At 38.7% G+C, this 20,496-nt stretch overlaps 1 protein-coding gene across 2 annotated transcripts in view; it reads right to left on the reverse strand.

Moving 5' to 3' along the window:
• The window catches only part of MNS1 (alpha-mannosidase 1), a 96,294-nt gene that overhangs the window by 57,931 nt on the left and 17,867 nt on the right, over positions 1 to 20,496 (reverse strand). For both annotated transcript variants that reach the window (XM_087665978.1, XM_087665977.1), the window contains 2 exons: positions 12,116 to 12,287; positions 5,811 to 5,900 (listed from right to left, as the gene is read on the reverse strand). In XM_087665978.1, the coding sequence (XP_087522104.1) occupies positions 5,811 to 5,900; positions 12,116 to 12,287 (262 nt within the window). The remainder of the gene's footprint in view (positions 1 to 5,810; positions 5,901 to 12,115; positions 12,288 to 20,496) is intronic.

Consider the following 20,496-nt stretch of genomic DNA (forward strand, 5'->3'; position numbering starts at 1 on the left):
TGACATCATTGCTGCGTACAAATTTCCTTTTCTCAAGGTCCCATAATCTATATCCCATTTTACCCTCATCACCATATCCTAGAAAAATGCATTTATCTGTTGTTGTATAGCAAGCACTCTTTGCAATCCTACAAGTATCTCTTCTCGGAACACAACCCTTCTAACATCCTCAAACTTTTTCGGATTGTTTATGCATGCAATCTTCCTGGAAGATGACATCATTGCTGCATACAATTTTCCTTTTCTCAGGATCCCATAATCTATATCCCATTTCACCCTCATCACCATATCCTAGAAAAATGCATTTGCACAACTTTAGCTCCAATTTGCTGCATTTTTCTTTGTATATATGCACAAATGCCTCGCAGCCAAACGCTCTTAAGTGTGCATACGAAGGCGGCTTGCCCAACCACACTTCTTGAGGGACTCTCTCTCCCAAATACCTATTTAAAGACCAATTTATCAAGGGTACAACTGCCATAGTATCTTTTGTCCAAAATCCATAAGGTAATGCAACATAAGACAACATAGTACTGACCTTCTCTTAAATAGTCCTATTCATACGCTCTGCAACACCGTTTGGGATGGATTATAAGGGGCAATGAGCTCCCTCTTTAACCCTTCACTATCACAAAATACCTAAAAAACTTTGACAATTCCCCACCATTGATAGAGCAAAGATACTTTGATGTCTTGCTAGTCATATTTTTAGCAAGTGCTAGGAATTTTTTTAACTTATCTAATGCCTCGTCTTTACAATGGATTGAATAAGCCCATACTTTGTGTATTGTATCATCAACAAATGTGATAAAATATTTATTTCTCCCCTAGAGACAACCCTAGCATCTCACATACATCTAGCTATGCCAACTCTAAGAGTGAAGACTGTAATGTAATGAAAGAGACTTTTTATGTGGTATATAAGCATGTATATCAAATATGCAATGATCACAATGATCAAAATCAACATACCTCAAACTTGGCAAATAACCTAAATGAGAAAGCACTTTTATTTCAATTTAACTCATGTGCCCCAACTGGCTATACCGCAAAGACACACTTGGCTGCTAGTTATGGCGACAGCATGATCACGCACACTAGATACATGTAATGGATACAGAGTGCCATTCTTAGAGCCTTTAGCATTAATCCTAGATCTCTTACATAACTTCCCATTGCTATTCCCAAAAGTGGTGTAATAGCCTTCATCATCTAGTTGCCCTATGCTTATCAAGCTCTTCTTGAGCTGGGATACATGCCTCACATTATGCAAGGTAAACATTGAATCATGTTGAAATGCCAACTACACACTGCCCATCCCTGCAATGTCCCATGCAGGGTTGTCCCCCAAGTAGACAACACCATGTCTACCACCACTATAGTCAGAAAACCACTCACGATGCAGTGTTACATGAAATGAAGTACCTAAATCAAGATTCCAAGTGTGCATGTCATTATCAAAATTTGCAATCAATGACTGTGCACTAAAAGAATAAGCAAAGAGTATGTCACTACCATTGCCACTCTCGTGACTAACTACATTGACTTCCTCTATCATCACATTGCTCTTCTTTGCATATTGGTTGTCCTTAATCTCATGTTTGCTATTACCAATGCTTTTACCCTTGCCTTTCTCTTTCTTCCACTTAAAGTGATCCTGCTTGAAATATCATTTCTTACCACAATGATGGTACTCTACATTTTTTCCACGAGACTTGCTACGTGCTTTGTTTTCAGAATTACCCTTCTAGGGAGTGCTACTCTAGTATTCAATGCATTGAAAGACTTGTTTGCTGAATTATTTTGCCTATTTAGCTCTTCCATGAGTAAAGAGCTCTCCACATCTGAATATAACAACATAGCATTGGAGTTACATAACAACATAGCATTGGAGTTACTCAGTGCCGTCCTCAAAGTGTCCCAACTTTCAGGCAAAAAGCTTAGCAAAAATGTTACCTTGAACTCCTCATCAATGTGGAACTCCGAAGCAATCAGCTGGCTGAATATAGAGTTAAACTCATTTAAATATACAGACATGGTTGTATCTTCCTTCATAAGAAGGTCCATTGTTTTTTTCAACCAATAAACCTTGCTTGCAACACTCTTCTGAGCATACAACTCCTGCAATCTTTGCAAGATATCATAAGCAGATTTCAATTTCTCTATGTTAAATAGCAAAGTGTTTGACACTGGAAGCTCTATGGTAGAGCGTGCAAGCTCATCTAAATCATCACACTCATCTTGATCCATGGTTGTTGGTTTTATCCCTTTTGTCTTTATGGGCTTCACCCCTTTCTTCTAGACCAAGACGTTATAGCACTCCTTCTCCCATATAGCAAAGTTTTGTGCATCCTCAAGCTTCTTAATGTTAAAAAGATTGTTGCTATCATTGCTGCCAACCATGATTTATAGCCCAAAAGTGACTCGAAAGTCAACAAATGTAAGCCCAACTATCACACAAATGACCAAGGTACAAAGCAAGTACTAACCAGCAATTAAAAAACAAGTAATTGCAGAAATTTAAGATCTGCAAATCAATTTTCAGAGTCACATAATGTGTGTTACAGCACACCACAAGTAATTGCAGTTGTGCCACAAGCTAATACATTGATTGCATGAGAAAGCCCCAAATTTTAGCTGCAATTTCTGCTCTGAATGCATCCACGATCAAATTTTTGACTCACACGGTTAAAAACCCCAAAATTTATTTGCTCAAATTGCATCAAACATAACTCCCAAGTAGATTCCACAATCCAATTTTGCCACAATTTCACAAATTTTGCAAAAGCCCCAAATTTGTCTGGAGTCCAATGTGCTCAATTTGCATAGAAATTGAAATTGCACTACAAGTACATACCAAGACCAAATTTGACACAAATTGTGCAAATTTTGCAAAAGCCCCAAATTGGATAAGGTCCAAAGTGTCAAAATTTTAGTAAATTGCACCTATCACATTGCAATTTCCATGAAAACATGAAAAGCCCCAGTTTTGTAGACCCAAATGTATGCAAATTTCACAAATTTTACACAGCCAAGTAAAGTTTTCAAACATATGCCAGAAGCCCCGATTTTCGGGAGTAGATACATGCACAATCTTTAAAATTTGTCAAATTGTGCTTGCACTCGCCTGACAACCTGCCAAATTTTACCAAGGGGCAACTTTTTTAAAAATATGATTTTTGTCTTTTTTTTAAAAACGTGGTTTGTTGATGGCTACTACACGTGACCAATGCCTCTACCTAGAACCGACGCGGGGGGTGTCGCCTAATTGGTGCCGTGACTACCGGGGCACCTACGTTGACCTATAAACCTGCATTGACCAGAAAAGGACTATCGCCTAAACTGACACTGACCTACGACCGCATCCCACGATTGACTGCAGTCTGCGACCTATGACCTGCGCGTTGCCCTAGTGACTTGCGAGTAATCAGAACTAAGCACAACTTGATGTCGGCGTAGCTTGAACTCGCTCTAAAAAGAGCGCTCGCAATAACCATCACTTTGATACCAGTTTGAAGTGACGGATGTGCACCGGAGAAGCAATGGTTAGCAATGGTAATGGCTGAGAGAGAGAGAAAACACAAGTAGTAGTAGAGAGTAGAAAGTGAGTGATGCACGATATGTGGATACAATGAGTTATACCTCTCTCAAGTTTTTTAGATAGATATATGTAAAGTACAAGTGCTAAGGGTACGTTCACACTCGAGCACGTATAAAAGGCATGGTGACCTTTTATTCCCAACAAGCTCAACATATGAATAAATACAAATCATGTTACATGGAAAGGCATATGCAAGGTAGGGCTATGCCCCAAGCGGCAAACATGGGCACATTTTCAATCCATTTTCCAAAAACATTTCTTAGCTGATGATCAAATTAAAATTTCTATAAACTATTTGAGCTTGATATGGGAGAGAAGACATTGGACACATTGATTGCCCAATACCCATTCTCTCTTGGTAACCTTCTATGGTTAGTCCTAAAGAGAAAAACAAGATAGTTAGGCAACTTCACGATTACTTAGCTAAGGGTTTTACTGAACCTAGTAAGGGATGCACCTATCCTTCTCGCTAAAAAGCAGGGTGGCAAGATGCACTTCTATGTTGATTACAAAGATCTCAATAAAGTGCCGCCAAGAATAACATTTGTTACCTCAAATGAATGACCTTATAGATTAACTTTGTGGTGCACGATATTTCGCCAAGATTAATCTTAGGTCTAGTTACCATTAGATATAGATACCTTTAGAGAATGTCCCCAAAACTATGTTTCGAACAGAATATATGCACTATTAATATTGAGCCTAGCCTTTTGGATTAACTAATGTTCCCGCAACGTTATGGCAGACGATGAATAATTTGTTTTATTTGTATTTTGAAATAGTGGATAGTCGTTTTCCTCAATGATCTACTTATTTATAGTAAGTCATTGGAGGGGCATACGAATCATTTGTGTATCATCCTAAATATCTTAAGATGAGAGCAATTGTTTGCAAAACTATCCAAATGTAATTTTTTTCACAAGGAGTTATTACATCTTGGACATGTCATCTCAATTGATGGCATTTGGATTGATCCCAAAAAGATTTAGTGCTTCATTGGTCTATTTCGAGGACCATACGATAAGAAAAATCTTATTTGGGTTTTATTGGATTTTTTCAGAGATTCATTGAGGACTATGCTTATATTGTTGAACCCTTAACATGTATGTTTCTTGTGCCATTGCAAATCAGTGCCACTGCCTCCAATGCCCACTTCAAAGGAGCCTAGCCATCCTCTTCCTACTAGTCTAGTGCTCAATTACAATGTGAACTTCAATTTTTTCTTTGCTTTCATGGCTCACCATCTATGTTAGAGGTAGGCACTTCCGAATATCTCCACTTGTAAGCACCCAAAGTTGGGGTTTACATGTAATGCCCCAGCCTCTCTTGGGCTTTGGGACATTCTAGTGTCCAGATACTTCTAGAGTCAGTCCAGAGCTTTGGTCCATGTGCCTATATATTAAGACACTTTATATTTCACTGCTAACATTCATGCCACTTCTACATCTTGGACCAGCATAAAACGCTCTGGACATGTTCAGACACCCAAGACCTCGCTAGAACTGATGAAAACAGAGCTTGCACCCAAACAGCAAAATATAGCAATCAGAAGCCAGGCCACCAATATATCCATGCAGCTGACTTCTTCCACTGCCTCAGTGGCCATGGTATCTGGTCATTGACTGACTGACACAACACATTACATGCAAAAGATTGACAAACCATAAAACAAGGAGGCCTTATTAGTCCCCCTGCCAACAACAGAGTTGCCATATTCTGACCAGATTCTGCACTACCTTATCATGAATAGAAATGATTCAGTTGTCACACTTGCTTGTCTTCTTTCCTTCAAGGTTTTATGATCAAGCACAAGATATATGTCCAATTTTATCTTCAAAAGAGGCTAACACAAAGTTCTTCTGTTGTTACTTTTAACTACCAGACTATACACCATAGCACAGGCTAGATAATCAAAAATAAAAATAATTCCTGTATCCTACACTGCAGGGAAGTTTCCATGGTACATGAAACATTACATATCACATGTTGTGTGTTCAAGCAACAAAGCAAATAATGCCAGTGTCAGTTGTACTTCCTGTCCTACACTGCGGGCAAGTTTACATGGCAATGAAACATTGCATATCACATGTTGACTTGTTCAAGGAACAGAGTAAATAATGCCACTGTCATAGTTTGTACAACCTATTTACAAACAGCAAACACATGCAACACAAACATCTGGTCAGACATTCTATCTGTACACTGATACCTTTTCCATATACGCTGGATCCCCTGTCCGCTGTGAAAGCCCAATAAGTTCCACTTGCTCTGTTCCCAAGTCTGCTAGTACACTTGATCCCTGAATTTTTTTAAAAAATCAGTATATTAAGTTCACTGACTTCAATTGCAAAAAAGCACACATAATGTAAGACACATCAAATAGCATGTCCATACCTAGGCCTATGCCAAGAAGTAGAAAAATCAAGAAATTACTGAGCTTTTTGCACCTCAAGTTTAAGTCTGCATTTTTAAGAATGACCAAACAAACCACAAGAAATACAGCAGCCATGATTTGAAGACAACTTTCAGAATTTAACATTCCTGAACACTTACAATCATTCATTAAGGTACTGACTCACAAAACTCTTTCAATTAAAACCCCCATTACCTTGGCTATGCATACAATTGAGCCAGGAGGAAAAGGTATTAATGACAGCATATCTGGGAGGCCACATGTTCACAGGCGATTAAGCAACAGCAACCTCCAGTAGTTAGCAGCTAATACACTTGGCTTGACATCACATTCCTTAAGAAGTGATTAAGAGAGACCTGAGAAAGGTCAGATAGCAGGAGGAGGCCATGAAACCTTTCTACAAGTTTGGAAGAGAAGTCCTTTCTTCTAAGATATAAGAAGAGAGAGTTAGCAGCATAGTTGCCTTCGTACAATGTACGGTACAGTTCTTACCGTACGATCGGTACCATGCCTTATGGTACATATTCGTATGGATCCATACGAAAAAACAGGTCACTTTTTGCCATTGCATCTGGCATGTTCTTGCATGGCAAAAAGGTGCTCTAGAAGATTGCAAGCGATGAATGATCATGGAGGAGAGAGCATGGTAACTGCAAAACGTGTTTCCCTAGCACTGACACTTGGAACGGCTAAAATGTCTCACGTGAAACCCAAAGTGAAACGACTGACTGAAAACAAGATTTTTAAATAAAAATAATCATTTTTTTGTGCTTTTTGAGAGTTTTTAAACACTTTGCTTATATGATAGACGTCATTTATTGACATGAAAGGGTTTGCATGGTATAAATGTGTAAGTTACAACTCATTATTTATAAAGAAAACTATATGACATATATTGTTCAACCGTTTCACTTGGTGTTTTGCTTGGGACTTGTCCAAAGGTGAAATGTTTCACAGCGAAACGCAATGTTTCAAGGGTGAAACGTTTGAGGGGTGAAACATTTCATACTTACTTTGGGAGGGGGAGAGGCAATAAATAGACCAAAACCAGCAAAAAGTCAGCCAGCATAAATAGTAATAGAATATGCATGCCAGCCAGCTAAAATGCCCAATCGGCCATAAATAAGGCCCCAACTTGTTAGGCACCTAGACAATAATGTGCCCAACCCATAATGATTACTCATGGTGAATCACAACCTAGTAATCTTTACATTCACTTCTTTTGGCATGGCTCCTATTTCTTGGTCAAGCCACAAACATGAGATGGTGACGACTTTCATAGCCAAAGCAAAGTATCAAGCTCTCTTTAACGCTACCACAAAGGTTGTCTATCTAAGAAGCTTGTTATGGCAATGCTTCATTTTCTATGGGACTCTCCAACTATCCTCTACTATGACAACCAGAGTGCCATATCACTTGATAGTAATCCGATCATCACTCCACAAATGCAACATGTTGGAGTCCATTTTCACTTCATCAAAGAGCAAGTTAAGCTAGGCACCATACGCTTGGAGTTTATGCCTTCATCAGATAATTTTTCAAACATTTTGACCAAGACGATCAACCAACCGATTCTTCACTACTTCTGCTCAGGATCAATGTGGATGCACCCTCCCCTACTACTTCAAGCTGACGAGGAGAGGGTGATTCTGCCTAGCTTTGGCTTTCACATTGAGAAAGAACGGCCTTCTTCTTTTGATCATGATAGTAATTTAATTCATTCTTTACTTTAGAGACATTTATTATTTGTACGTTGTATCATTATTCGCATTCTCTAGATGACTGTTATTGCAAAAGGACACTTGGGCAAGTGAACAATTTTCCTACGAGGGCACTATGTAAGCGGCACCATTGCATAACATTGTTGCATGAGCATGATGACTTGCATTGCCTCTTGCATAACTCCATACATTGGCATCTTGTTCTTGTAAATATGCATCTACTCGCATTTATTTCTTTTTCGATCTTTTGGAGTGGTAGACTCTAAATACGCCATATTTGCAACAGCTCACATAGTAATCTTGGATTCACTTCTCTGCATACTCCCTGTGGCATTGCCCCACTCCTCTGCATACTCCCTGTAGCATTGCCCCACACATTTTCTTTGTCACCAACACCCAATGGCAGTTGGAATAGCTTGTTTATTTTATGAAGATCTTGGATCTAACCACCCCTTCATTCTCCCCAAAGGGACACAAATTACTCAATAGGGTGAACCCTCACTTAAAGCTAAATTAATTCAACAATCAATAGTCCTTTTTTAATAGCAAAGTCCACTGTGGTTGCATCCGCCTATACAGGTCCTAGTAGGCTATTGGGCAGTCAACGAGCACACTTTGTCCAATGCCTTGGCTTCCCTAGGGCAATCACTTGGACTTCCTTTGTAAGATTAGCATCGCCTTTATACTCTTGGTAGGTCACTGAGCAACCAATGTCAACCCTTTGCCCAATGCCCTAGCTGCTTTGGGTTCCGATACCTTGGGATAAAAGAAAAGAAAACACAAAGCTTTGGCTAGTACAATCACTTTTTGGTTCTAGTTTTGGGCATGAGAGGGGATGTTAAGCTAAAAATACATTAGCTTCTTTAGAACAGTCCCAAAACATGCTCAATTAATAAGTTAAATGTTTTCATTAAAAAGGAATGCATTCCTAGAGAGTGTATGTGTCCCATAAGTACAAACCTTTTTTGGAAGAACCCAAACTCTCTATAAATAGACATGTTGCCCTCTATCCAACCTCAATCTTGTTTTCGCAATTTGCAAGTGCCATATCTCTACTATCCACAGGCTATTTGCAAAGGATATCTCAATCAAAGCTGCCCATCATTGTTGTCTAACACCTGGCACCTGCTGTCCAGCCTTCCACTGCTGTCTACAGAGGTTTTGCAGCCTGCTCTTCACCCTTTTCAGCTGGCAACTGCAAGCAAAGGCTGGAACAGCATGTGTTTGCTGCATACACATCTTCTACAGCTGCCATACAGCCTGCCCTGTCATCGCCCAACTGCCACGTGGCAATCTATTGCTATGTTTTTGCCAGATTGCCGCCACCCAGCTTGTTTCAAGTGCTACAGGTCTTGCTGCTAGACCAATCCATACATCTACCACACCATCACTACTGCCTGGATTTGCTGATTTTCTGCATCCAATCGTCCGTCTATCACACTGATGCAGCATCCTATTACTGTGTTTGATGCTACCAAACACCTCCACAGATTGCCTACTACATTTCGGGATTAACTAGTATTTAAGTTCATTGTTATTTTGTTTGCAAGCGGTTTAAGATTGTGAGTTGTTGTCTGAAGTATATTGATATGGTTTAAGATTGCAAGTTGTTGTTTTAAGTACATGGATATGGAAGTAGTGGATCTGGGGAAAAAACTTTACCAGAGGTATAATGGAGTGTGTTTAAGGGTCAATGAGTCTAGGAATTTACGTAACTGAATGAGATGTTCTCAACAATGATGTCCAAGTTGGTCTTAGTGAGTCATTTGAATAAAATATCATTATGACATTCACGCATGCACATTAATAATTTAGAAAAAAAGTCGGGATGTTAGCAATTTTGCATGAAGCATGAGTCTGGTAGAAAAACTAATGCCTAGGTAATTAGTTAAAATTTTTAACTCATATTTTGAATTATTATCATTCCTTAAAATCTTGTGGAGCACCTAATTTGACTAACATAAAATTATATTAAAAATTTATAGATTATTTCTCTCATAGTCAAGGAATTAATCTCAAAAGACAATAGGATATACTAAGTTAATGCTTAGAAATTATTCCAAAAAATAAAATAAAATTGTTGCACCTAGCTACATGTTGATAAAAGCATGTACTTCTAGCCTTCACTGCATAGTGTGTTTGTTGCATTGAGCATTGTATTATACTCAGTATTCATTCATTATCATTCACTACGTTCATCCTCTCTGAGTTACCCTAACCCTAATTGTGTTTCTTTATCAATTTGTGCGATTCACGTACGATGTGCTGTGTTTTTTGTTGTTAGAGCATTTCTTTACACCCCTGACCGTGAGAGATGGAAGTTCAAGACCTCTTCATTGTATCATTCATATTCTCATTCAGCACTCTATTGTCTTCTTTGTGTTGTTGTACATTTTGTATTTCTTTAAATTTGCCATAGCATTCCTTCACAACTTCCACTCATATAACTTCTATTAGTGAATATGACAAAGCGAAGATGAACAAATGCACCAATTACAATAGCTCTAAAATGAAGGGGAACATTTGCATCAATATCAACCTATGGCTTTCACTTGCCATGCCTACAATTTTACTCTCATGAGTTAAGGCATTGACTCTTCAAATATGTCTACTTGCCTTCTATTATGTACAAAACACTATAGGCTCTCCGCTTGAACCTTCCAAATATAGTATTTCCTCACTGCTAGGAACTCCATCTCCCAATAGGGTAGGTTTGCACAGTTTCATTTCACCCTCTACATTTTTGTCAGAACCAATCAAAAGCTGGTATGTGACACCATGTTTGAAAACCGCAATCTGCCTGCATATTACAATGAGCTACAATGCACAGAAGCGAGATAAACTACTATCTATGCAAAGCAAAAAATAAAACCCAAAAAGCGAGATGAAATTTGCAAAATTCAAGATGGATTGGACCAATAGAAGGAAAAGAGGGAACACATTTTAACATTTCAGACCAAGCAGTACAAGAATCCCAGCCGTAGAAGCATAGAATAAGAGATAGGGACACAAATGGGAAGGTGAAAAGGACACACAATGGTCACATGGGGGAACCAGCAGACAGAGGTGGGACTGCATAAACACATTGAGTATTATACACCTTATAACAAAATCTCCTATAGAAAATACACACAGAATGTGAGATAGAAGAATGGCAACAGGTTGAGAATCAAAATGGCCAACAGAATGGGCTGAAATGGATAGAGGCTTGCACTTGGCAGCTTGTGGCTCACACCACTCAAGAAGACTGCATCGTCGTCAGGTGTCAAAAGAGAGGACATTTTGTTTAATGGGTAGCTAAAAAGGAACAGCTTAACATGTCTCCTTACTGGTACCATACCAGACATCCCATTCCAAAGACCGTGGGACATAAATTCAGTTTGAGACTTGCACATCACATATGTCTCAGCATGGCATCCAAGGGCCCAGGATACCCGAACCCCCATCTCATATCTCAAGGGACCACCTTCAGTCTGGGGCCAATGTGAGTGATAAAGATGACATCAACAGCCTCAGCTATTAAACCAGGCATTTTTCCAACCTTCCTGGGCCAGCCACTGAATCACTTGGAATACGTAAAAAGGCTGTGCACTCTTTTTTATGTGCATTATTGTCTTCCTTCCCTTAACAGTAGCATTTCTAAGATTGACATGATCTCCTTACATTTTTCTTGAGATTATCCAAACCTCTTTGTTTCTGTGCACCCTCTCTTTAAGAATGTTGTGCAAACCTCAATTTCTGTCAAATGCTTCAGTTCATTATTGACTCTAGAAATGACAAGATGTGCACCACGCATACCAATGGATTATGTACAGACCTATTTGTGCTCTACAGACATTGACCCCATTTTTACCCCTCCTTTAAAGCATCAAAAATTCTCCATGTCTACATCAAGAACACCATGTCTCTTGGTTCCATACAACTGAAGAACTCCAAACACTTTCAAGCTGATAACCCGGCTAATCCTCTATCCAAATAATTAGCCTAACGAAAACAATTCAAGATGATAACCATACAAATCCTCTAACCAAATAACTAGCCTAAAGAAAGAAATTCAAGATGCTGCAGAATTGAAAAACATTGTGAACTGAAGAACTCCAAACACTTTCAAGCTGATAACCCGGCTAATCCTCCATCCAAATAATTAGCCTAACGAAAACAATTCAAGATGATAACCAGACAAATCCTCTAACCAAATAACTAGCCTAAAGAAAGAAATTCAAGATGCTGCAGAATTGAAAAACATTGTGAAAAATGTTGAAAAACCAAAAACAGAAAAAAACAAAAAACAAAAAATGTGATTGCATCATTGATAATGAATAATGCTTCAGGACTATCAGAGATTTATTGAAGGAAAGCAGTAGTATGTAAAATGCATACCCCAGTCCACCCTGGATTGTGTGCACGCCCAGTCGCAAGGTTGATGGTAGTGTATGGTATTCCTGTTGCTGTGTTCCACGCTGGTAATAATCTATTAGCAAGATCCTTTGCTTTCTCAAGAAACATGTTTTCTTCAGAGAGATCATATGCACTAAGAAGGCCTCCAAGTACTCTACCAAAGTCGTATGTACACAGACAGAGACATTAAAGAGAGTCAGGAAAGGAGGTCCATCATTTCATGTCCTTAATGAACTCTTTAAGGAAAAACTATATCTACACAGGCTTAAGTCTGTACTCAGTGTGTAGCAGAAAAAGACCAATGAGTATGCAACAGCTGCACTTGATACTAACTCCCCTATACAAACCCCCAATAGCCACATTGAGTCTCTGTTGACAAGTACTCTTTTCATTGCTACCTAATGCACAAGTCTTTCTCATTCAGCTGCCTGAGCAGAATAACATCAAAAACTAAGCACTTAAAATGAGAAAACATGCACCATAGCAGAAAAGCTCTTCAACAGAACAAAGCAGCCTGTGTGAAAACCCCACAAACCCCCCCCCCCCCCCCCCCCCCAAAAAGAAAGAAAAAAAGATACACAATTTGCAATAATATTGACATGCCAATGTATTATGAGAAAGACAATCTTTGAGATTATGAAAATAGCTCCAAAATATTTACTGCCCCCATCTTCAAAGGCTTAAACTAACTCTCAACTTTTATGCCTAAAGCATTGATCTACATCATTGCAAACAACCTGCATTGTACACTGTTCTTTTGATAATTATAGAAAGCAAATGCCACATCGATATTAGATCTAGCTTGGCCCTTGGGACAATTATACAGTATTGTCTCAACGAAACTTTACATAGTGATGCATGAGTGACAGTGCCAAGAGCAACATGAGATTCGCCCCTCACACTGTTTCCTTGCATTTAAAGCCACTCTACTCCTCTTAAGCATATAGGGAGCAATCTTCAATGTGAAGTCTTAAATGCAAAGTCTAAAACACATTGTTATCAATCGATATATTCTAGCTATTTATTCCTTTCACTTTTTTCTTTTGCTGTGATGGGAAAATAGGTGGTGGTGGTGGTGGTGGTGGTGTGTGGGGTGGCATGACTAGGGGGGTGTGTGAACATATGCTAGCGTTTGCACTGAGAAAGCACAAAATGTATGAACACAACTAAAACACAATAATGTGGATGAAAATGCAAAACACAAAAAGCAAAAGACACAAACACAAACAAGGAAGAAAGAGAACTTTGAAGTGAATGAATCAACGCTGTAAATGAAGGAAAGAATGTACAAGATGCTCAAGGGCAAAGCCATCCAATAGTCGGTGGCTCTATTTGGGGCGGGCTAAGGGAGTAATCAATGTGTGATGTCCACTGGGGATAAGATGATTTGGTGCTATTTAAAAGAGCTGATCAGTTTGTAATGCATTATTAGCTCAACACCCCCTCTCCAGCCCAAAACTAGAAATAGAAAGTGATGAGAGGAAAACCTCAAGTCCATTTTCACCCCAAGGCATCCCACCCCAAAATAGCCAAGGCATTAGACAAAGGGTGCATATCAACTACCAAGTGGCCCTACCAAGACTTTAGACACAATGGTCATCTTATGAAGGGAGCCCAAATAATCAACCCCGAGAGGGCAAGGCATCGGACAAAGGGTATGCATTGGCTACCTAGTAACCTACCAAGTCCTACAAAGGTAGATGGAACCGCATTGAACTTTTTTGCCTTTTGTTGTTTGTTTATTTAAATGGTCTAAAATAAGGTTTTCATCCTATCCGGTAACTATGCCTCAAAGGAGACAATGAAAAGGGATGGTTAGATTCACACATCACAAAACAGACAAGCTAGTTGCTATCCTAACCACTCATGGACATCAATGATGAAGTACAAGGGCAAAGAAGAATAAAGGTGTGGCAGTAATGGGGGAAACAACCTCCGATTGAAACAACTCAAGATTTGCTCAGCAGTGCTCTACACAATGAGATACATAGAGTAATGCTACATGATGAGCGTATAGCAAGGTGGCACTTGGATAGAGTCCCTCATGGGGAAATTGTTCACCTGCCCCAAGTACACTTTTGCGAAGATGATAAGGATCATGCAATGCAAAGGGGAGGGTACAACACGAAAGGCAAGGTGATGTCAAAGGCAAGTATCATAAGCTATAGAATGCCAATGAAGGGTAGGAACCCGTCTCAACCATGGATGTCGATACCGAAGAAAAAATAGTAACCTCATTCACAAGGACGTGAATTTTTTATGCTTTGCTTAGCATTTGATTAAGTGTTAATCAAATGTGCATATGTGAGCTACACATGTGAGATGAAAGTTAGTTATTTGCATATGTAAGCTACACATGTGAGATGCAAGTTAGTTATTTCACAATGACGAGCCAAGGACCCTAAGAAATCTGTGGGTATCACAAGGACGTGAATTTTTTATGCTTTGCTTAGCATTTGATTAAGTATTAATCAAATGTACATATGTAAGCTACACATGTGAGATGCAAGTTAGTTATTTCACAATGACGAGCCAAGGACCCTAAGAAATCTGTGGGTATCAAAGACAAAAGTTGTAATAATTTATCCTTGACAAGCACTACATCATACCTGGTTCCAAATTTTGGCCAAGATCAATTTATTAGCCATTAATATCAATGCTAACATCAGGAACTAGGAATTAGTCAACAAATAAACGTCCGTTCAAGAACTAATAAATGCTCAATAATACTTGTATGATAAATTGGCCTAGCCAATTGAGTTGTTGATTGGCACAGATATTTTTTGAGCAAGAATTAATTATTAAATTGATTTTTGAAATTAATATTTTAAAAGTTAATTTAATTAGACAAAAATTGCTGAAATTTGCAATTAAAAGGCTACAACTTGGCAAAACTTTTCCATGCAAGTGAGAGAAAGACTATATGAGGCTAGTAAAGTCTCTTTCTAGCATGGTGGAGGTTTGCAATTAAAAGGCTACAACTTGGCAAAACCTTTCTATACAAGTGAGAGAAAGACTATATGAGGCTAGTAAGGGTCTCTTTCTAGCATGGTGGAGGTTGGGAGAGAAAAAGAGAGAGCTATTGCTACAATTTTCCAGCCATTGATGATCAGCCTACTAGCCATTGGAGGTTGTCAAAGAGCTGTCCCGACTCATCAGTGTGAAAACCAGCTATCAGCTCTATGAAAAAGAGAGAAACAAGAGAGTAGACACTAACAATGTGTGAGCTAAACGAGAGTATACTTACTTGTTGAACTAAAAAGATAGATGAAGTACAACTAAGGTTTAGGTCTAAGGTTGACCTAACCACACTTCCACCAACCAACTAGACTTAGGTTTATTTACTCTAGAGCCTAGTGCCACTACTTCAATATCCTAAGACACTAGATGTACTCACACTACATTGACACTTAAATAAGTGTCCACACCACACAAATTACATTGGGTGCTGCCTAGAATTGGTGAGTTCTAGTTCCCCCCTTGCAATACCAATGAGACGAAGTACAAGGAAGATCAATCACCAAAGGATAGTAAGTTCAAGAACTTTGGAAAAGTCTCAAACTTCTCACGTGGTAACACTTTGGTAAAAATATTTAAAACATTTTCCTATATAGGAACATACGTCAAGCTAATCTCTCATGCATAACATCTTTCTCTGATATAATGATAGTGAATCTCAATGTGTTTCCTGCGAACATGAAACACACGATTTTGTGCGACTACAATAGCCCTCTGACTATCAAAAAGAATGGGTGTATGACCCTCCAATAAGATCAGTAGATCAGCCAACAATATGTGCAACCATACACATTCAACTGTTGCTATGAAAGTTGCCCTGTATTTAGCCTTATAAGACAAGCTAGCCACTATAAGTTGTTTCTTACCAAGCCATGAAATGCATGAGCCACCTAGAAAGAAACAGTGTCCACTAGTAGATTATCAAGTGTCTAAGTCACCAGCCCAATCTGAATCGTAAGCTAATAGTTGCAAGTCTCCCCTACTAGAAATAGTAATGCAGACATCCGAGTACCCTGCCAAAAGTGAAAGATCCGCTTAACAGCTTACCAATGTACTATCCGTGGGCTGTGCATAAACATGCTCACCTAAGTACTACAACGTGTATGTCAGGGCATGTGTTACAAATATAAATAAGACAACCAATAGCCTAGCTATAGATTGCCACATCAAACATCTCACTACCATCATGCATCAATATCTTCAACCCTATCTCCATCAGAGTGCCCATAGGTTTACAATTTTGCATGTTGAATCTATGCAAAAGCTTATCCACATATTGTGACCCTGACCTGATGATACCATGCTAATTTTGGGTAAATTCAATCCCCAAATAACAGTCTAAGCAGTCCATATCTGAGATAGCAAAAGCATGTTTCAAATCAGAGAATAGAATCCATACACACATGTTATGATGCATTGGGTGCTTTTTTGAACAAAAATACAAGGGTTTTGCTTATGGGACACAAGAATTCTCTAGCAATGCATTTCTTTTTAATGAAACTTTCAGTAATAACATGTTCGAGGGCAATTTTAAAAAGTTAATCAGCTTGTAATGCATTTTAGCTCAACAAGGGGGATATAAAACCCATGTCTTTGAGTCAAAGAACTCAATATCAATGCCAAAAGGTTTGGATTTCAATGGTGCCAAGCAAGAGGATGATCATAGGGGGGCAATAAGCACAGAAATGTGGTGTAAATCCACAATAATTTGGTGAAGTCCCCTTTTCAGGGGACTGCTTCGGTTCCACTCATTCAAGGATGTTCCCTTTTGAGAATGCGCAATGCAAGTACATCGTGATCATGGAGGAAGAAGGGAAGAGAGAGACAAAGAATGCAAAGAAGTAATAAATTTGCATGATTCAGAAAGTGAATGCTGAATACAAGGCTGCTACAAATAGCCCTTGGACACTGCTTGTGTATATCAGTGAGGAGATTGGAATGTGGATGGTGACTGAAATAGCACGTTGAGATGAGAAGAATGGAGGCATCGATATTTGGATGTGTTGGCAGCCTAAAATATATATAGAGGAAGAGTGTTGAACTGTCTAACCTGCTAAAATGGGGGCCTAAAATCCACAAATCAGTCCGACCAATAAAATAATGAAAAATATGCTGTCTAACCAATGTGGAATGCTGCCACCTTACCAAAATCTGCTGTGCAAGGCTCCAAAATGGCACTGCAATAAACTTCACTTGAATCTGGGGCTAAAACTGACAACGAACAGTTGAGAAATCACCTCCGAATCTAGCTGGGACGGAACCAGTGTAGACAGACTGTAGTATACTGGTGCAAATGCATACTAACCTCCATGCTATCTGCCTATAATGAACAGGACTGACACACAAGAAAGAATGACAGATAACTATAGTGACAACGCTTCCTCATTTGACTTAGATTGAGGCTCACAAGAAGGAGATGTAAATAGAAGAAGAAAGACATTGTGAATATGTATGCTAACAGATTCATGGCAACTATGGACGAGGGTGTTGTATTTGGGAGCTAAGTTACTAGGCAACTGGGCTGGTGGGGACGTTTAATTCATTCATAAGTATGTGGAAGGTATTACCTCAAAATTTCTAGGCTGGTTGCTGATCGGTGTGCATATGTACGAGGGGAGGAAACTTTGACAGTTGCAGATTAGCAGTTGGTTTATTGTTTGAAGCAGCTGGATTGATTTCTTGTGCGTTAAACCTGGTCTTTTGCTTATGCCAAAAATAGTGCCATCAATTATTAGATCTTCCTGGTAGATGTGAGTCAATCTTCAAAAACATTGATGCAAAGTGACCATGTGGAGGGTGTTTTCTGCACAATGAGAGGATTTATGAGGTGCTTTATAAGAAAGCATCTATTGAAAACCTGTATTGGAATAATTACCATTGTTGTATTGAAATAAAGTGGTTCATATGGTGCCTCAGTTATGTACCAAAGATTAGTATAGGCTTAGAAAGTGTAATCGCTTAGGGTTCGTTGAGTTTGTTGATATTCCAAGAGTATGGTGACAATAGTGGAGAATGAATTGTGGCAACCTAGGATGGAAGGTGTATGCTTGTCTAGATTGATGGGCAAGTTAAGTTTGTTTTGCATTCTTAGGAATCTAGGTATTCTGAATTTGCCATTAAAATAAACAACGAGATGCTTAGATCGTGAACTTCAAATTGAAACATGGCAAAGTTTGTAAGTGCACACTTTTATTATCGGGTAGCATTGTATCTCATTGTCCTCTCTCAACATTGGGGGCTTCGCAACAAGGGAAAAAGTAAAATGATTGGGTCACTTAGAGGTTTAGAGTGAAATTGGGGGGTTGAAAGCTATTAATATGTGGCCACTGCATGTGCAGCTGAAAATTGGGCCAACCATTTCGATGGCATACATACGAGTCCCTTTAGAGGTTTAGACTGAAATTGGGGAGTTGAAAGCTATCAATATGTGGCCACTGCATGTGCAGCTGAAAATTGGACCAACCATTTCAATGGCATACATACGGATCCCTTTAGCTCTTTTGATGTGCAGTGATTCCAAAATAGACACGTTTATTTGTTGATGTGGAGTTAGTTTTTTCCAACACAACTTTGGCATTGACCAATAATGGCTCAATCTTGGACAATGGACATGTGGTTGGTCCCAAAAGTTGGCATCCCTTGCAGTATTTCTTTAACTTATATTGTAGTTGAATGAAGTACATTGAGATTGATCCAATCTCCTTTAATTTCCAATGCCTTTTGCTGTCATAAATGACTAGCAAGCCTTCTCATCAATTTGCCCCTTGATTCACTTAGATTGGCCTTCAATTGACCCTTGGCTAGTCAAATCTAACCCCAATTAAATTGGGATGGCTTGCTTTTGGAAATCTATGGGAATTCCTTGAATTCCAACTGTTGATTTCAAGTACCGAGCCTTCAATTTCTTGGCACAAGACATGAGGTGGCTGCCCATTCACAATAGGCTGTCCCAAACAACGTAGTATGCTCAACAATTATAATATTTGTTTATTTTCAAGATTTCATATTTCAAGAAATGGAGAAAACAAATACTTAAATCTGAATACGACAATTTACAACCATGAAAATAAAAAGGTAATGGAGATAAGATTAAGGGTTGAAGATGGGCAATCTCCCCTTTTCCCCCTTCCCCCCCCCCCCCCTTTTTTCCCCAAGGAATTTATTTTTGCTCAATCCAAGTCTTTTAGAAAATAGTTCAATTACAATCAACCAAAGAGTAAGAAGAAGTAGTTCTCACTCTCACAAGATAACATAAAGATGTACATACACACACCCATCACTAACTATGCAATAAAAACGACCGATTTATTTACTAATAAGAATGAAAGAGGGAAAACCAACCTTTCTCCATTGATGAACAACAATACATTGATATGGCTTACTTCTTGCTCTTGGAATGGAAGAATAGATCAAGAAACAAGGGCTGTAACAAATTTACAAATTTGTTGTGTTGTAAAATAGTAGCAAAAGAAGAGGGAATATGGAGATATTTGATAGTGTTAGGAGTGGAGGATGATGATATAGATAAATGGGGCCAACTTTGGGCTATATTCAACTACTATACAAGAGTTTACAGCCAAAAAAAATGATGTAGACTGAGAAAAACAAGCTCTCTTTGTAGGGGAAAGGGGAAAACTAGTGCATAGAGGAAAAGTGGAGTAGCATAACACAAGTGTCCAACCATGTATCATGAGGTATGACAAGTGGTAGGACACTTGAAACCTTGTGTGACAAGTGTCCTAGCACTTGTCTCTTCTATATGGCCTTCCTTTTTGGGCTAAGTACTATAAAGAATAGAAACAATCAAGCACTACCAATATACAAAACTTATTATTTTTAGGATGTCATCCCTATTTTTTAGGACTAGCATTTTTAGGTCAATGCGAGGCTCCTAAAATTTAGGTATTCCCTAAAAATTTTTAGATCAATCCAAGGCACAAAGTGCAAATGTATCATAATCATGCCATCTGGCTGATTGCAACTATTTACTCTAGTGTATCTAGCCCACACTTCAAGGCACTAATCCTTTTTATGTGCGAACTTGACCCTAATATGCTTGAGTGCCATTCACAACTGCCAGATAGGATCATATAGGTGGAAATGTGTACTATTTTTTCTATAGCCCACTACATGGGTCCACCATGACCTATGACCACTCATTAATGACCAGCTCTAATGTGTTTTTCTTTATATCTAATAAGTGCAAAGGAAACAATTTTACTAAACAATTAAATAAGCAAAATAATAGAAAATGTATAAATTCCTTTTTTGTTGTGTTATAACTGATCTGGAGGTGCTTTCTCAGTTGTTTGTTAGTTTTAGCCCCAGAATTAGGTGCAATTACT

Source organism: Lygodium microphyllum, chromosome 24, assembly GCF_053477565.2.
Source record: "Lygodium microphyllum isolate KBCC chromosome 24, Lygodium_microphyllum_v1.1.10, whole genome shotgun sequence".
In the NCBI taxonomy this organism is placed as follows: domain Eukaryota; kingdom Viridiplantae; phylum Streptophyta; class Polypodiopsida; order Schizaeales; family Lygodiaceae; genus Lygodium; species Lygodium microphyllum.